Source organism: Rousettus aegyptiacus, unplaced genomic scaffold (assembly GCF_014176215.1).
Source record: "Rousettus aegyptiacus isolate mRouAeg1 unplaced genomic scaffold, mRouAeg1.p scaffold_m13_p_1, whole genome shotgun sequence".
Classification (NCBI taxonomy): Eukaryota; Metazoa; Chordata; class Mammalia; order Chiroptera; family Pteropodidae; genus Rousettus; species Rousettus aegyptiacus.
In genome coordinates, this window is record NW_023416284.1 from 99,569,840 (window position 1) to 99,582,749 (window position 12,910).

The following is a 12,910-nucleotide window of genomic DNA, read 5'->3' on the forward strand; positions in this document are numbered from 1 at the left end:
CGTTACCCAGTGACCCCAACGTTTTTTCTTGACACATCTGCACGTGCGTAGAATCTCTTTTGGCTCCTTCTCACTCCTCAGTCCCTCGCTTCCCTCCCGAAACCCGTGAACTACAAGTCCCGGTAGGCTTTCGGCACTTAGCTTTGACTGCACGTGCGCACACAGCTGCCCGCCGGAAGAACCAAGCCTGACTGTGTTTATCTCGTTGGAGACCGAGTCGTCGGTTGGCGCGCAACGGGTTCTAGGCTGCAGGCAGCGCGAGGACCCGTGGCCCCGCCCCGGCCCGGCCTGGCAAGGTAGCCTGGGATGGGTTGAGGGACAAGGAAAATTGGAGGGGCTGAGGACGTCCTTGCCTTGAGCTGGAGTCGTGGGGGAGGGGCCTGAGCGTGCTGAGGTGGGGGTGGGGAGAGAACTAAGGGAATGATGGGAAAGGAGAGTGTTAATGGGGAAGGAAAGGCTGGGGGAAGATGCTAAGGACACGGGTGGGAAAGACATGGTGGTTGGAGGAGGCACTGAGAGAATTGGAAAGAAGATTGGGTTAGGAGAAGGGGAAGTTGAGGGTAATGGAAGGGGTCGCTGTCTGGCTCTGTGGGGGAGGGGAGGTTGGGATGACTGGAAGAATCCAGAGACAGCGTCATATACAGGGAGGAATGTTTCTGGTCGAAAGGAGTCAATAACTAGCTTCCCCCAGCCCCCTTTAATGGAAGAGGGAAAATGGAGAGCTGTCAGGGAGGAGCTTGGAGTGGTGGAAAAAGGAGAAAACTGCAAAACTCTTAGATCACAAAGGCCAGAAATGGGGAGTGAACATTGCAATAGACCAGGGAAAGGGGTAGGCACATAAAGGGAGTTGAAGAAGTTAAGAATGTGGCAATGATCAAGTATCCAGGAAACCTCAAGATAACAGAGCCACTGAGACCTTGGGGGCTTGTTTTCCATGAGCTTGAGTTGTCCTTACGGAGAAGCAAAGATTCTCCACCTTTGCATGAAATTGCTGCTCTGTTCCCCTGTGAATTCTTACTTTGACGTAGCTAAAGGGGGAGTAGAAGCTGTGAGAGAAGAGAAAGGACTCCCAATCTTAAGTCCTTCAACCTCCCTATCTGTCCCCACAAGCCCTGATCCAAGATCTTTTAGATTGAGGACAGTAGTAATGAAGTGAGAGTAGTTTCCTGCTGGGGCTATCTCAGGTTTGGCAGAATGGCTATTTAAAGCCTGGGGTGGGGGTTAAGGGAGGTTTGGGGGGGTGGGGAAGCCAACTGAAAGCCATGTCTCTTTCTTGCAAGGGGCCTCCCTTACTTGAGCTTTCCCTGTGCCTGAAGTTCTTCCTTGAACAGGGAGGAGATGATTCACCCAAATCCAGCAGGTGCCTTCAGATGTACCCATTATCATTAGTTCGGCAGCTTGTCTTTAGGAGATCATGACTTCTTGTGCCTGTGTCTTTTCCCCGTCCTGCCTGTGGGCATTTTTGCTTCCCTTCCCCTTTCCAATGCACACCCCTACCCCTTTCCTCTTTCAGGGACCAAAGTGAGAGAACAGCTGCTGGAAACAGCTTGTTTTCTGTTACAATAGCAGAGTTGGGGAAGTGGCAGGAGGAAAAACTCCTCCTTTCCACCCCTACCCTCTCAGTTCCCAGCAGAGAGATACCCTTCTGGCTTAAGTTTCTGGTCTTGGCAGAAACTTACATGCGATACCAGGCACAGCTGTCAAAGGAACTCCTCATGCCTGTGAGGGGCCCTGGGTGACCCTGGCGATAACAGCTGAACTTGACAAGAGCTCCTTCTGAGCTCCTTATGAGGGGCTAATTTAATCCATGGTAACACGGAGGTCCCTGTCCTGGATCAGTCCCACTCTGTCTTGGATAGAGAGACTGTGGCAGTCTAAAAGCCTAGAAGCTTTTCTGCTTGGAAACACCCATGCCAGCTTTCAATGGACTGTCTGGGGTTGACTGGGCTATTAATAGCTCTGAGTATTTTGAGATCCCTCTTCCCACCGTAAAGAGCACAGAGATTCTTAGAGAGGTGGCAGTAAGCAGAGCAGAGCTAGAGATACAAGAGAATGCACCAACCTAGGAAGGGAGCTGGGAGCTTGTGCCAGGTCAGGGATAGAGTGGAGCCTCCATGAGTGGGGGTGACCATGCTGAGCCTTTGATCAGATTCTGAACTGGCAACTAGGTCAGAGTGGCCCAACCCTTTGCTGTTGGAGAACACAAGGCCAGGGCTAGCTCCCTGACCTTGGCAGCTCCCCTGGGGAAGGGCCAGCCACCTGAGTTGTGTAGGGGTGGTGTGGGAGGGCCACCAGGGTGACACTTAGAGGCAAGGGCTGGTCTTGGGCAGAGTTCTGGTGAGCCAGGCAAAGAACTTGTCTGAGTAGCCTGTGGCCCTAACTTGTGTGCAGGTAGCAGAGGCAGCAGGCCGTGCCGGGGGGGCATGTTGCTGTAACCAGTGGCCCAGGGGATGTTACGGTGGACAGTGCACCTGGAGGGCGGGCCCCGCAGGGTGAACCATGCTGCAGTGGCTGTTGGGCACCGGGTATACTCCTTCGGGGGTTACTGCTCTGGTGAAGACTATGAAACACTGCGTCAAATTGATGTGCACATTTTCAATGCAGGTAAGCAAATGCTGAGACCATCTCTGGGTACCCACATTAGGGAGGGGAACAGGTGGCTAAATGAGTTTTGGGCTGGTCCTCATGGCCAAAGGGGATGAGGGAATGAAATCTGGTTTGAGAAAAGGTGTATAGACTGGAGGGAGGTTCCCGGGTTGAGCAGAGTTGTGCCCACAGTGTCCTTGCGTTGGACAAAGCTACCCCCGGTGAGACCCGCCATCCGCGGGCAGGCTCCTGTGGTACCCTACATGCGATATGGACACTCAACCGTCCTCATCGATGACACAGTCTTCCTTTGGGGAGGGCGGAATGACACAGAAGGGGCCTGCAATGTGCTCTATGCCTTCGACGTCAGTGAGTATGAGTTTCAGAAAGATTATGTTACTCCAAGTGATCCCTTGGGGCTGGGAAGGTATGGGCTGAGGGGCTGGGAATAGGGCACCCCAAAGTCTAGGAGGGAGTGTCGGAGGTGCTTACCCAGCCTGTCCTTTCCTCTCCTTCAGATACTCACAAGTGGTCCACACCCCGAGTGTCAGGAACAGTTCCTGGGGCCCGGGATGGACATTCAGCTTGTGTCCTGGGCAAGACCATGTACATTTTCGGAGGCTATGAGCAGCTGGTAGGTCAAGGAAGAAAGTAGATGGGAGTGAGAAAGAGGAAAGGGGGTTGAGGATAGTGGAACCGGAGCCTTTGGCTGGGGTTTGCAGATTTGAGGGGAGGGTTGGAAGGTCAGAGAATGACTACTACTGACTCCCTCTTCTGTTCCTTACTTCACTTCTTTTCTCTTCCTACGCAGGCAGATTGCTTTTCCAATGACATTCACAAGCTGGATACCAGCACCATGACATGGACTCTTATCTGTACAAAGGTCTGCCCTTTCTTCTTTCCCCCAGAACCCCACCCTGAATCGAAGAAACCATAGGAAGCTCAACAGTGAGAGCAGATCCTCTCCCAGCCTCCGCACTGACCCCCACCCCCTCATCTCTTTGCTCCTGCCCAGGGCAACCCTGCACGCTGGAGGGACTTCCACTCAGCCACAATGCTGGGTAGTCACATGTATGTCTTTGGGGGTCGTGCTGACCGCTTTGGGCCATTCCATTCCAACAATGAGATTTACTGCAACCGCATCCGAGTCTTTGACACCAGGACTGAGGCCTGGCTGGACTGTCCACCCACTCCGGTGCTGCCCGAGGGGCGCCGGAGCCATTCAGCCTGTGAGTATCTGTTACGTCCTTGGGGAGCCCCCCTTCCCACCCATTGCCCTCACACTCTTGACATCCCTCTCTCTTTCCAGTTGGCTACAATGGGGAGCTGTACATCTTTGGTGGCTATAATGCAAGGCTGAACCGGCACTTCCACGACCTGTGGAAGTTTAACCCTGGTAAAGAACATTGCCTTTAAGGGAGAAACAAGGAGAATTGAGAGGGAAGGGGAAAAAATAAATAATTCTGAGTAGGTGATGAGGAGTTGGGGTGCAGAGGACATCTGGAGTGGGCAGGTACTGAATCTCCATATAAACTTCTCTTTAGCTTCCTTTACCTGGAAAAAGATTGAACCGAAGGGGAAGGGGCCATGTCCCCGTCGGCGCCAGTGCTGCTGTATTGTTGGTGACAAGATTGTCCTCTTTGGGGGTACCAGGTTAGGAGGGGAGAGGGGCAGGGAAAGGCCTAAGTCTGTGACTAGTATGGGAGGCATTCGAGCAAGAGGGTCTCATGCGTAGTCTTTCCTCCTTTCTTCATCTGTCTTTTGATCCCTGTAGTCCATCTCCTGAGGAAGGCCTGGGAGATGAATTTGACCTTATAGATCATTCTGACTTACACGTTTTGGACTTTAGTAAGTACACTTATTCCCAAAGTGCTCCTGCCATCAAGGTCCCTGTTTGTGGGTGGTGACATCCAGGACTGGACATTTTCCTTGGCTTTGACCATCTCCCTCTTTCCCATTCCTCCTTTAAAGGCCCTAGTCTGAAGACTCTGTGTAAACTGGCTGTGATTCAGTATAACCTGGATCAGTCCTGTTTGCCCCATGATATCAGGTACAGTGAGTAAGTTGGAAAGGAGGAGGGATTGGTTGAGGGTGAGTGGGTAGCACAGGTATGACCTGGATTAGCTTGGTCTCAGTATGGAGGAGACAGAAGTTTTTGTTATGCTGGAGATATAGCATACTTGCGGAGAATGAGATGGAAGGAGATCTAAAACTATCAGCTGGGTAAATTATATGAAAAAAATTGTTTTTCAGACCAAACTTAGAAGCATCACATCCTGAGACCTGAGCCTATTCAGTTGTTTTTGTTAACATGCTGAGAAAATTTGATTTGATCTTATAACCTAGCTCCAAAGTAAAGACATGTTTAGGAGCCTCTGGATCACCTGAGTTCTAAAATTAAGGGAGGTCTTTCCTAGCTATTTCCCTTTGAATTCCATTCTTAGGTCCAAATCAAGCACCAAAAGTACTTTGTGTATAACTGTGCCCTTCTGGGTCATTCTGCGACATGTCCCTCCTTGTATCTGTTCAGCTTAACTCTTGTCAAGGGTCTGTGTGTTCAGTATTTTGTGACACAGTGTGTACTGATAGATCATAGGCTAAACTGACAGATCATAGGCTGGCCCATTGACACTTGTGCAAGTACCTAATACAAAGTTGACTGTAGTGAGGATCCTGGTATAAGGGAGTTCTTGATAAATCTTTGTAGAATGGCAGAATTGTCAAAAAGAGGGATTTAACTTCAGTATGATGAATTGAGTGGAGAAGGCCTGTAGGGGGAATAGGAGAACTGAGTTAGGCTCAGTGAGAAAGAGTTGAGAGCAAAAATGGGCATTCCTGGTGGGGTGGGGGGAGGGAGAGCTGCCTGGTTGGATCTGAGCCAAGGAGGAGAGGTAGGTTGGGAAGTTTACTGAGATGGGTACACAGATGCTTTTCTCCAGGTGTCGGGAATAAGAATACACACACACACACACACACACACACACACACACACACACACGCAGGAAGTCCACATGAGCTTACAGGTGGAGAAGGGAGTGGTATTAGATTCGGTGGTAGGTGGGGCCTGATTGTTAAACTTAGGACTATACAGAAGAGGTGGCTGTGGGTGGTTGAGCTTTAGGACGGTCATAGTTTTGTTTGAGCAGTTCTGGGCTGGGGGGTGGATGTTCCCTCTTGTCTTTTCTGCCTGTCATTGTTGGCTTTCCAGGTGGGAGCTGAATGCCATGACCACCAACAGCAATATCAGTCGCCCCATCGTCTCCTCCCATGGATAGGAGGATGTTTTTGCCATCTTCCCCCACTGAGCCTGCTGTTGTCTTCACTGCCCCTGCCCCTCTCATCCGTCTGCCCCTTTGGACCCAGGATTGGGTATACCTCCATATGGAGCTGTTGGAGTAGAGGTGTTTTCTGTGCTGTGAACTCAGTGGGGAACTGTTGGGGGAGGGCTCGGTTCCCTCCCTCCTTGGGCCAAGGGCCCCTTCCCTTGGTGCTGTCCCATCCACCTCCTTCCAACTGCTCCTGGGCCTCTGCTCTGCCCTAGGCCAGCCATGCTCTGCTGGGAAGTGAAGGGAATGGAGATAAGGGAGAAGCAAGCAGTGTCTGGGCCTCAGGAGCTTCCCCCAGCTCTATTTTTACCCCCTCCCTTTGCTTGAGCCATGAGCATTGTTTGGGAGCTGAAAGGAGTTGCAGCTGTTGCCATGAAACCCTTCTCCCTGAGCTGGGGAAGGTGAGGACCAGCAGATAATCCCACCCTTCCTTGAGCTGTTGCTGTAACCCTGACGCTCTCAGCCAGCTCAGATTTTATAAAAATGAATTAAAAACCAAACGTGTGATCTGTTTTTTGTGGAATACGAGGGGTTGGCAGGAGTTTGCAAAGGGGGGTAGGATCCTGAGGTTCTGGGTTCTCAGCCAAGAGCATTAGAATATCAAATATCACCACGGCCTGGCCCTAGTTTCTTGTCGGCGCAGAGTCCAGGGGCATGCAACAAAAGGTGGCGACGTTATCGCGAGTGGGCCTCTCTTCGGCCTAAGGCTCCTTGGCCATCCTTGGCCATTGGCGTGTTCGGCTCGTTTGTCACAGTGCTGCAGGCTCGGCCTCCCGAGGTGCCGGAAGAGGCGGGGCCGGAGCCGCCGGAGCGGAAATAGCGCCATTCGCTTTCGTCGTGCTGTGAGGTCCAATGTCGAGAGCGAGTTCCAGCGTCGGGGCGGCCGCCGGGTCGCCCAGCAGGGTCCGGGACGGTGGGGTTCTGGGGCCTGGGGACCTGCGGAAGGGTGAGGATGCGGCGCCGGGCAGAGGGGAAGCGCGCGGCGGGCACCGGGAGCGGGGAGGAAGTCCAGGTCCGGGGCTCCGGGTCTGGGCTGGTCTCCGAGCCTGCAGCGCAGTGACTGTGAGCCTGCTGAGTTCTCTAAAAGGCCAACACAGGAGCAGTCTCAGTGCAGTGGGGCGTGAGAGGGAATGCTTCCTGGATCAGGACATCCTGAGCAGTTTCTTAAAGAGATGAGAGATTTCCGCAGGGATAAAACGCGTTTGAACGCAAAAGCACAGTCAGGGGAAGGGGTAGCAGGTTACGATTCAAGAAAGTTCGCAAACATTTATTAAACATTTACTGTATGCGGGCAGTTCTAGATGCTGGAGGTAACAGTAGTGAATAAAGCAGTCAAAAATTGCCCTTGTGGAATTTACCGTTTGGAAAAGGCAGTAAAAGAACAAGTAACTTAATATATTAAGAGGCAATAAAGCACAAGATCATATATTTTAATAAAATTGTGACTTTTATGGCATATTAATTATATCTCAGTTTTCCCAAAGGGCGATAGAGCTATGGAGAGAAATAAAACAGGGGAGGGGTGCACTTTTAAATAATCAGAGAAGGCCTCACTGAGTAGGTGACATTTGAGCACCAGTTGAGTGTGGTAAGGGAGTAAATAAACATATCCCGAGAAAGTGCTCCAAGCAGAGGCAACATCAGCTTGCAAAGGACCTGAGGTGGGAACTGCTAGGAGGAGACCAGTTGACTAGAGAGGAATGGGAAAGAGGAGATTAGTAGATGAGATGAGAGAGAAAATGGGCTAGGTCACACAGGGGCTTTCAGGCCATTATGAGGCCTGTAGCTTTTACTCTGGACAAGATGGAAGCCATTGCGGAGTTTTAGTTCTGGAGTGACATGATCTGAAGTATATTTGTGTGGAAATGGGTTGGGGGTGATGAGATCAGATTTGTATTTTAGATGGCTCAGGCTGGAGTGGGGAGCATAGCTTTGAGAGAAGTGACACTGGAGGTTGGGAGATAGGGGGCTAGAGCACTGATTGAGGTGAGGTGCTAAGAGTATGAACCAGAACATTGGCAATGGTAACTAAACAAGGGAGACAGGGCCTGTGGGGAAACCTGTAAAGGAATAATTTAAAAGAGGGTGAAAAGAAGGGGCTGTGGCTTGGTCTACCACTGGCTTTACATATACGTGTTCTTTAGTAAGGGGAAGCCCCAGGAAGCTGGAACAGTTGGGAAGTTAGGTGTCAGTTTAGCACCGTTACAGCCTGTGCTACCTGGGACCTGTAATGATTGCTTTAATGAGAATATTGGTAAGTATCAGTTATCCAAGGAATGAGGATGGGATGATGTCTTTCCAGCAATGGGAGATGCTGAGCTGAGTCGTGTGTCTTACACCCCCACCCCCTTCCACAGACACATCTAACATGTCATTTGAGGAGCTGTTGGAATTGCAGAGCCGAGTTGTGACTAAGACACACAAACAATTGGTAGCCGGAAATAGCACTAAGAAGCAAGGTTCTAGGCCACCTGTCCAAAATGCGTGTGTTGCAGATAAGCACAGGTGAGGAGCAAGGCCTGCCTCAGAAGTTGGAAGACTGGGACTGTGAAGTAGGTGTCTTCTTTCTTAGATAGCAGGTGGGAGGCTATTGACCAAGTTTGGAGCTCCCTTGACCTGTGCTTTAATTTCACCATAGGCCTCTGGAAATGTCAGCCAAAGTCCGGGTGCCATTTTTACGTCAAGTTGTCCCCATCAGTAAGAAGGTGAGGAAGAGGCAGGAAGTGCTTTCTCAGTGAAAGGAGACCAAACAGTTCCTTAATATTCTGTTTTCTCCAAAGGTAGCCCGGGACCCCCGCTTTGACGATTTGTCAGGGGAATATAATCCTGAGGTGTTTGACAAAACGTATCAATTCCTGAATGACATCCGAGCCAAAGAAAAAGAGGTGTGCTGCATGAGACTTGTTCATGGGATTTCTAAATGGTGGGAAACTAGAGCATAGGTTAGAGAATGTGGCAGAGGGAACGGGGAGCATAGTGGTGGGTAGGTTAAATGCTCCCTGTTTGATTTAACTCTTCCTAATTTGGTTCTTATATTCTGATCCTGCTTCATCAGTTTACTGGTTGTATGACTATTGGCAAGTTACTTAACCTCACTGTGCTCGTTTTATAATCATAAAAGGACAATAATTCTATCTCAGTGTTATTAACATTTGAACCTTAGAATAATGCTTGGCACAGAATTTCAGGTAACATTTACAGAATGCTAATCATGATATTAATTTTCCACTATGGAGCTTGTGAAGAAGCAATTGAAGAAGCACCGTTCAGGTGAGGAGCATGAGAAACTGCAGCAGCTGCTTCATCGAATGGTGAGTGAGTCAGAATTGTGTGTCAGTGATGAGAGCAGTTCAAGGAGGAAGTGATTCGCAGTGCCTCCTACTCATCTATCTCACCTTTGCTCCAGGAGCAGCAAGAGATGGCACAGCAGGAACGAAAGCAACAGCAGGAGCTGCGCCTGGCTCTGAAGCAGGAGCGACGGGCTCAGGCCCAGCAGGGCCATCGTCCATACTTCCTGAAGAAATGTGAGTGGGGCACAGCTATCACAGGCTAGTTCCAGGGACAGATTCGGAGGCCATCCTGGCAGGATACTGTGTTGGGGGTCCCTCAGTACCCTAAGGGAGACATGAATGCTGGATCCCATGGTAAGTTAAAAGAAAGTAGAAATATTTGTAATCATCCTTGTTTCTCCAATTAGATTATGGGCAGGGAGTGTTGATTTTATCTTTGTTTCTTTCTTTCCTATATGCTGGGCTGGGCACATAAAAAGAGCTCACAGTTGGTTGAGTTGAGAAAGAGTAGAATCAGAAGTCAGCTTGCTTATACACACCAGTGAACAACTCTAAAGAAGTCACGTATCCCAGCATAGTGGTTGAGAATTATATACCTAGGAAAAAAGGAGTGCTTTCTCCTTTGCTTACCAGCTTTCTTTCTCCCTATCCTCTAGCTGAGCAGCGCCAGTTGGCCCTAGCTGAGAAGTTCAAGGAGCTAAAACGCAGCAAGAAGTTAGACAGCTTCTTAAGTCGAAAAAGGCGCCGAAATGCAGGCAAGGACAGGAGACATCTCCCTTTGAACAAAGACTAATAAGGAACTGTCTTCAGCTCTGCCACTGCCCCAGTGAGAAGTGGGTCTGTGGGGATAGACTTGGGCTTGGCCCGTTCTGGTTCTTTCTCATTCAAAGACAAGGATCACAGCTGCCCCTAAATTGGCTCAGAGATGACTAATGGGCTCTTGGACTGCCCCAAGGCTAGGTAAGAACAGCTCAACCTTTTGCCATGCCACACTTCCTCCACTTGGATCCAGTTCATCATGTCATCATGTCCTTCTCCTATCCTTGTCTAAACCAGTGATTCTGGTATAGAAGAAAAAGTGTCAGTGAGTGACCTTGAGGCTGGTGAAGGCCATGGAGTCTGTTCAAGGCTCCCAGGACTGGGACTTTATATAGGAGCCAGTTCATAAACATTCCTGTCATTCTTTTTATTCTGCTTTTTTTGTGGGGTTCATGGGTGTCAGAACTGTTTTAATGGGCCACATATGTCGGGTAGCAACAAATGTAAGGCTCCTACAAAGTTAGAAGTCAGAGACCCCTCTTATTTAAACCCAAAATGACATAATTTGAAGAGTGAACCAATCCCACAACTCAGCTACTTAGCTTTGGTTTTGGATGCAAGGGCAGTTGGTTGATGGGGACAAAAAGCTTCCCCAATAATATGTATGGACAGCTGGCTCTCAACACTGTTTGGGTTTACAGTCCATTCTGCCTATGAGTACTGCAAAATCCTCAAGCTGACAATTCAGTTCAGAGTGTCCTCAGGTTGGTAAGTGCCTCTAGGCACCTGGTAGAAGCAAATGCAGTCCTCTCTTGAAGATTGTACTTTAAACTCTGATGTCAAGGAATTTCTTCAGATAAAATTTCAAGGAATATTAATTTACAATGAAAACACAAGGTACACAAAGAACCACCATGAGCATCATGTTGAAAATAAAATACAAAATATAAAATATTTTAAAGAAGAACTATGACTAATGAATATCAAGAAGTACCAGATAAATAAAAACTAAAAACTAAAAAATACACCATATGAAGTTAAAACTTTATGGTTAAGCAGCAGGTTAAATACCTATGAGGAGAACAAACTGGAAGTAGATCTGAAGTTATACATATGAAGCACGTGGATACAGAGAAATTGTAACTAAGTGGTTAAAAAACGAGCTAGTGTGAGGTGTGACATCAGAGTTCCAGAAGAAGCGACTATTTTAAAGAGGCTTAGAATTTTCTAGAACTGACTATAAACCCTAAGAATCAGGAAGCCCAGGAAATCTCAAGCATGATTGAAAAATAATTGGATAAATCATAAATTACAGAACATTAGGAAGACTAAAATCTAAAAATAGGCTATAAAGAAAAGAAAGGCAGAATGAAAGGCAGAAAGCAACATCTATTACTTGATGCTGCAATGATGGAAGAAAATATGAACTATTAGGTTCATAGAAACATTAAAGGTTGGCAAGAAGCTCAAAAAAAGTGTGTGTGGGGGTAAGTCTGAGCATTTAAAAGCGCTCTAAATCCGACCTTGTTAATGGAAAGATGTCACTGCTGCTTTACCACTTACCCTCCTGCTTTACACTGAGCAATTCCCAGCAGAGGTACCTGATTAGCTAAGCCTTGGTCACATGGCTGCAAGGGGATCCTGGGAAAGCAAGTACCTGGTCTTTTACATATGGAAGGTGGCTCTACATATGGAAGGTGGCTCTATCGTCTATCTAGATTTATGGTGGGGTATTTCCAAGCATGAGAAGGAGGTTCAGATGAAAGGTGGTCGATAAAATATCTACGTCCACTACAAGGCTGTATTGGTCCCCCAAACCTTCAAACTGCTACTTTTCCCTTCAACAAAGACCCAGAAGAGACATTGGAGAGCCCTGAGCTTCAGATGTGGATTTGTTTAGGTGGGGTTTATTTTTTTTTCTTGTTCTTTTGTTTTTTTATTGGTTAACAGCTTTATTGAGGTATAATTCACATACATCATACAATTTACCTGTTTAAAATGTATGGTTCAATGATTAATATATTAATGGAATTGTGCAGCCATCACTAGTAAATTTTGTAACATTTTCAACACCCCAAGAAGAAACACCATACCCTCTAGCAGTCACTTCCCATTTCTTCCCAGTACCCCTAGTTCTAGGCAACCACTAAACTACTTTCTCTAGATTTCCCTATTTGGGGACATTTCATATAAATGGAATCAATATGTGATCCTCTGTGTGCAAACCAGCTGTAGGGATATAAGGAATTGAGGCTATGGGATTAGTCTCACAGTGGGGTCAGGGTAGCAAACTTCTGTACCCTGAAACATCTAGGAAGTGTTTGCCCTCTTTGGATGAAAAAGTCCTGAGGGTAGAGACAAGTGCTGATGAGAAAGACAAAGTCAGAACTGCTCACTGGATGGCTGGATTTGGGCAAATCAACCCGGCCAGAGTCAGGGTAGGGTTTGTGTGCTAAGGACAGTGGGCAACACAGGAGCGGGACTGTAGACAGGAACATACAGGGTTTGGGGGCCATGGCTGGTGTGTTCCCCCCTTAAGAATTGCTGGAGACTCATCCATTGCAGATGAGCAGGTAGGTCCCCTTGGGAGACGGAGGAAGAGTAAGGGGTTGCACGAGTGCAGTGAAGATGACAGTGGCATAGAGCTCAGCCTATGCAAGAGCTCATGGGGCAGCAGCAGCACAGAGGTGGCAGTGGGAGAAAGACCCATCCTGTCCCTGATGCAGTGACAATGTTAGCCTGACTACTCGAGCCCAGGGGGGCTCTCTGGACTTCTGGTGGGGAAGTATAGTCTCATAAAGAGCATGAGATCCCAGAGAAGGGCAAAAAGCTCTGGCTCCAGAGGGCTAGGTCAAGAATAAAAACACAGCTGAGCCAATAAAAGTAGATCATGATCTGACACGATGGTGCAGAGGCACTTGAGTGGCCAACTGCCCTGGGGTCCATTGT

At 48.5% G+C, this 12,910-nt stretch overlaps 2 protein-coding genes across 5 annotated transcripts in view; one reads left to right on the forward strand and one right to left on the reverse strand.

The window, feature by feature from the left end:
* Positions 1-226, reverse strand: part of MEA1 (male-enhanced antigen 1) — a 2,282-nt gene extending 2,056 nt beyond the window's left edge. Inside the window, exon 1 of the mRNA XM_016128644.2 lies at positions 7-226. Coding sequence (XP_015984130.1) covers positions 7-37 — 31 coding nt within the window. The 5' untranslated portion in view covers positions 38-226. The remainder of the gene's footprint in view (positions 1-6) is intronic.
* Positions 146-11,755, forward strand: KLHDC3 (kelch domain containing 3). 4 transcript variants are annotated; one of them, XM_036218245.1, is made up of 15 exons: positions 146-296; positions 2,392-2,604; positions 2,779-2,955; positions 3,105-3,220; positions 3,398-3,469; positions 3,602-3,815; positions 3,896-3,982; positions 4,131-4,239; positions 4,361-4,434; positions 8,270-8,417; positions 8,551-8,617; positions 8,693-8,797; positions 9,149-9,223; positions 9,319-9,436; positions 9,859-10,934. In XM_036218245.1, exons 2-15 carry the CDS (start codon positions 2,451-2,453, stop codon positions 9,993-9,995), a joined length of 1,653 nt encoding a protein of 550 aa, XP_036074138.1. In that variant the 5' UTR covers positions 146-296; positions 2,392-2,450; the 3' UTR covers positions 9,996-10,934. The 4 variants fall into 4 exon arrangements, with proteins under 4 accessions (XP_036074138.1, XP_015984124.1, XP_015984127.1 ...); XM_016128638.2 differs by lacking the exons at positions 8,270-8,417; positions 8,551-8,617; positions 8,693-8,797; ... (1 more) ...; positions 9,319-9,436; positions 9,859-10,934 and adding exons at positions 4,558-4,636; positions 5,795-6,412 and having other exon boundaries at positions 151-296; XM_016128642.2 differs by lacking the exons at positions 146-296; positions 2,392-2,604; positions 2,779-2,955; ... (4 more) ...; positions 4,131-4,239; positions 4,361-4,434 and adding exons at positions 6,724-6,858; positions 8,057-8,166 and having other exon boundaries at positions 9,859-11,755.
* The last annotated feature ends 1,155 nt before the right edge of the window (positions 11,756-12,910 follow it).

Coding starts and splice junctions, on each gene's coding strand:
- KLHDC3 (XM_036218245.1), top strand. CDS start 2,451: ATGTTACGGTGGACAGTGCACCTGGAGGGCGGGCCCCGCAGGGTGAAC. Junction 4,435..8,269: donor CTTACACGTTTTGGACTTTA/GTAAGTACACTT, acceptor CCCCTTCCACAG/ACACATCTAACATGTCATTT. Junction 8,618..8,692: donor TTGTCCCCATCAGTAAGAAG/GTGAGGAAGAGG, acceptor TTTTCTCCAAAG/GTAGCCCGGGACCCCCGCTT.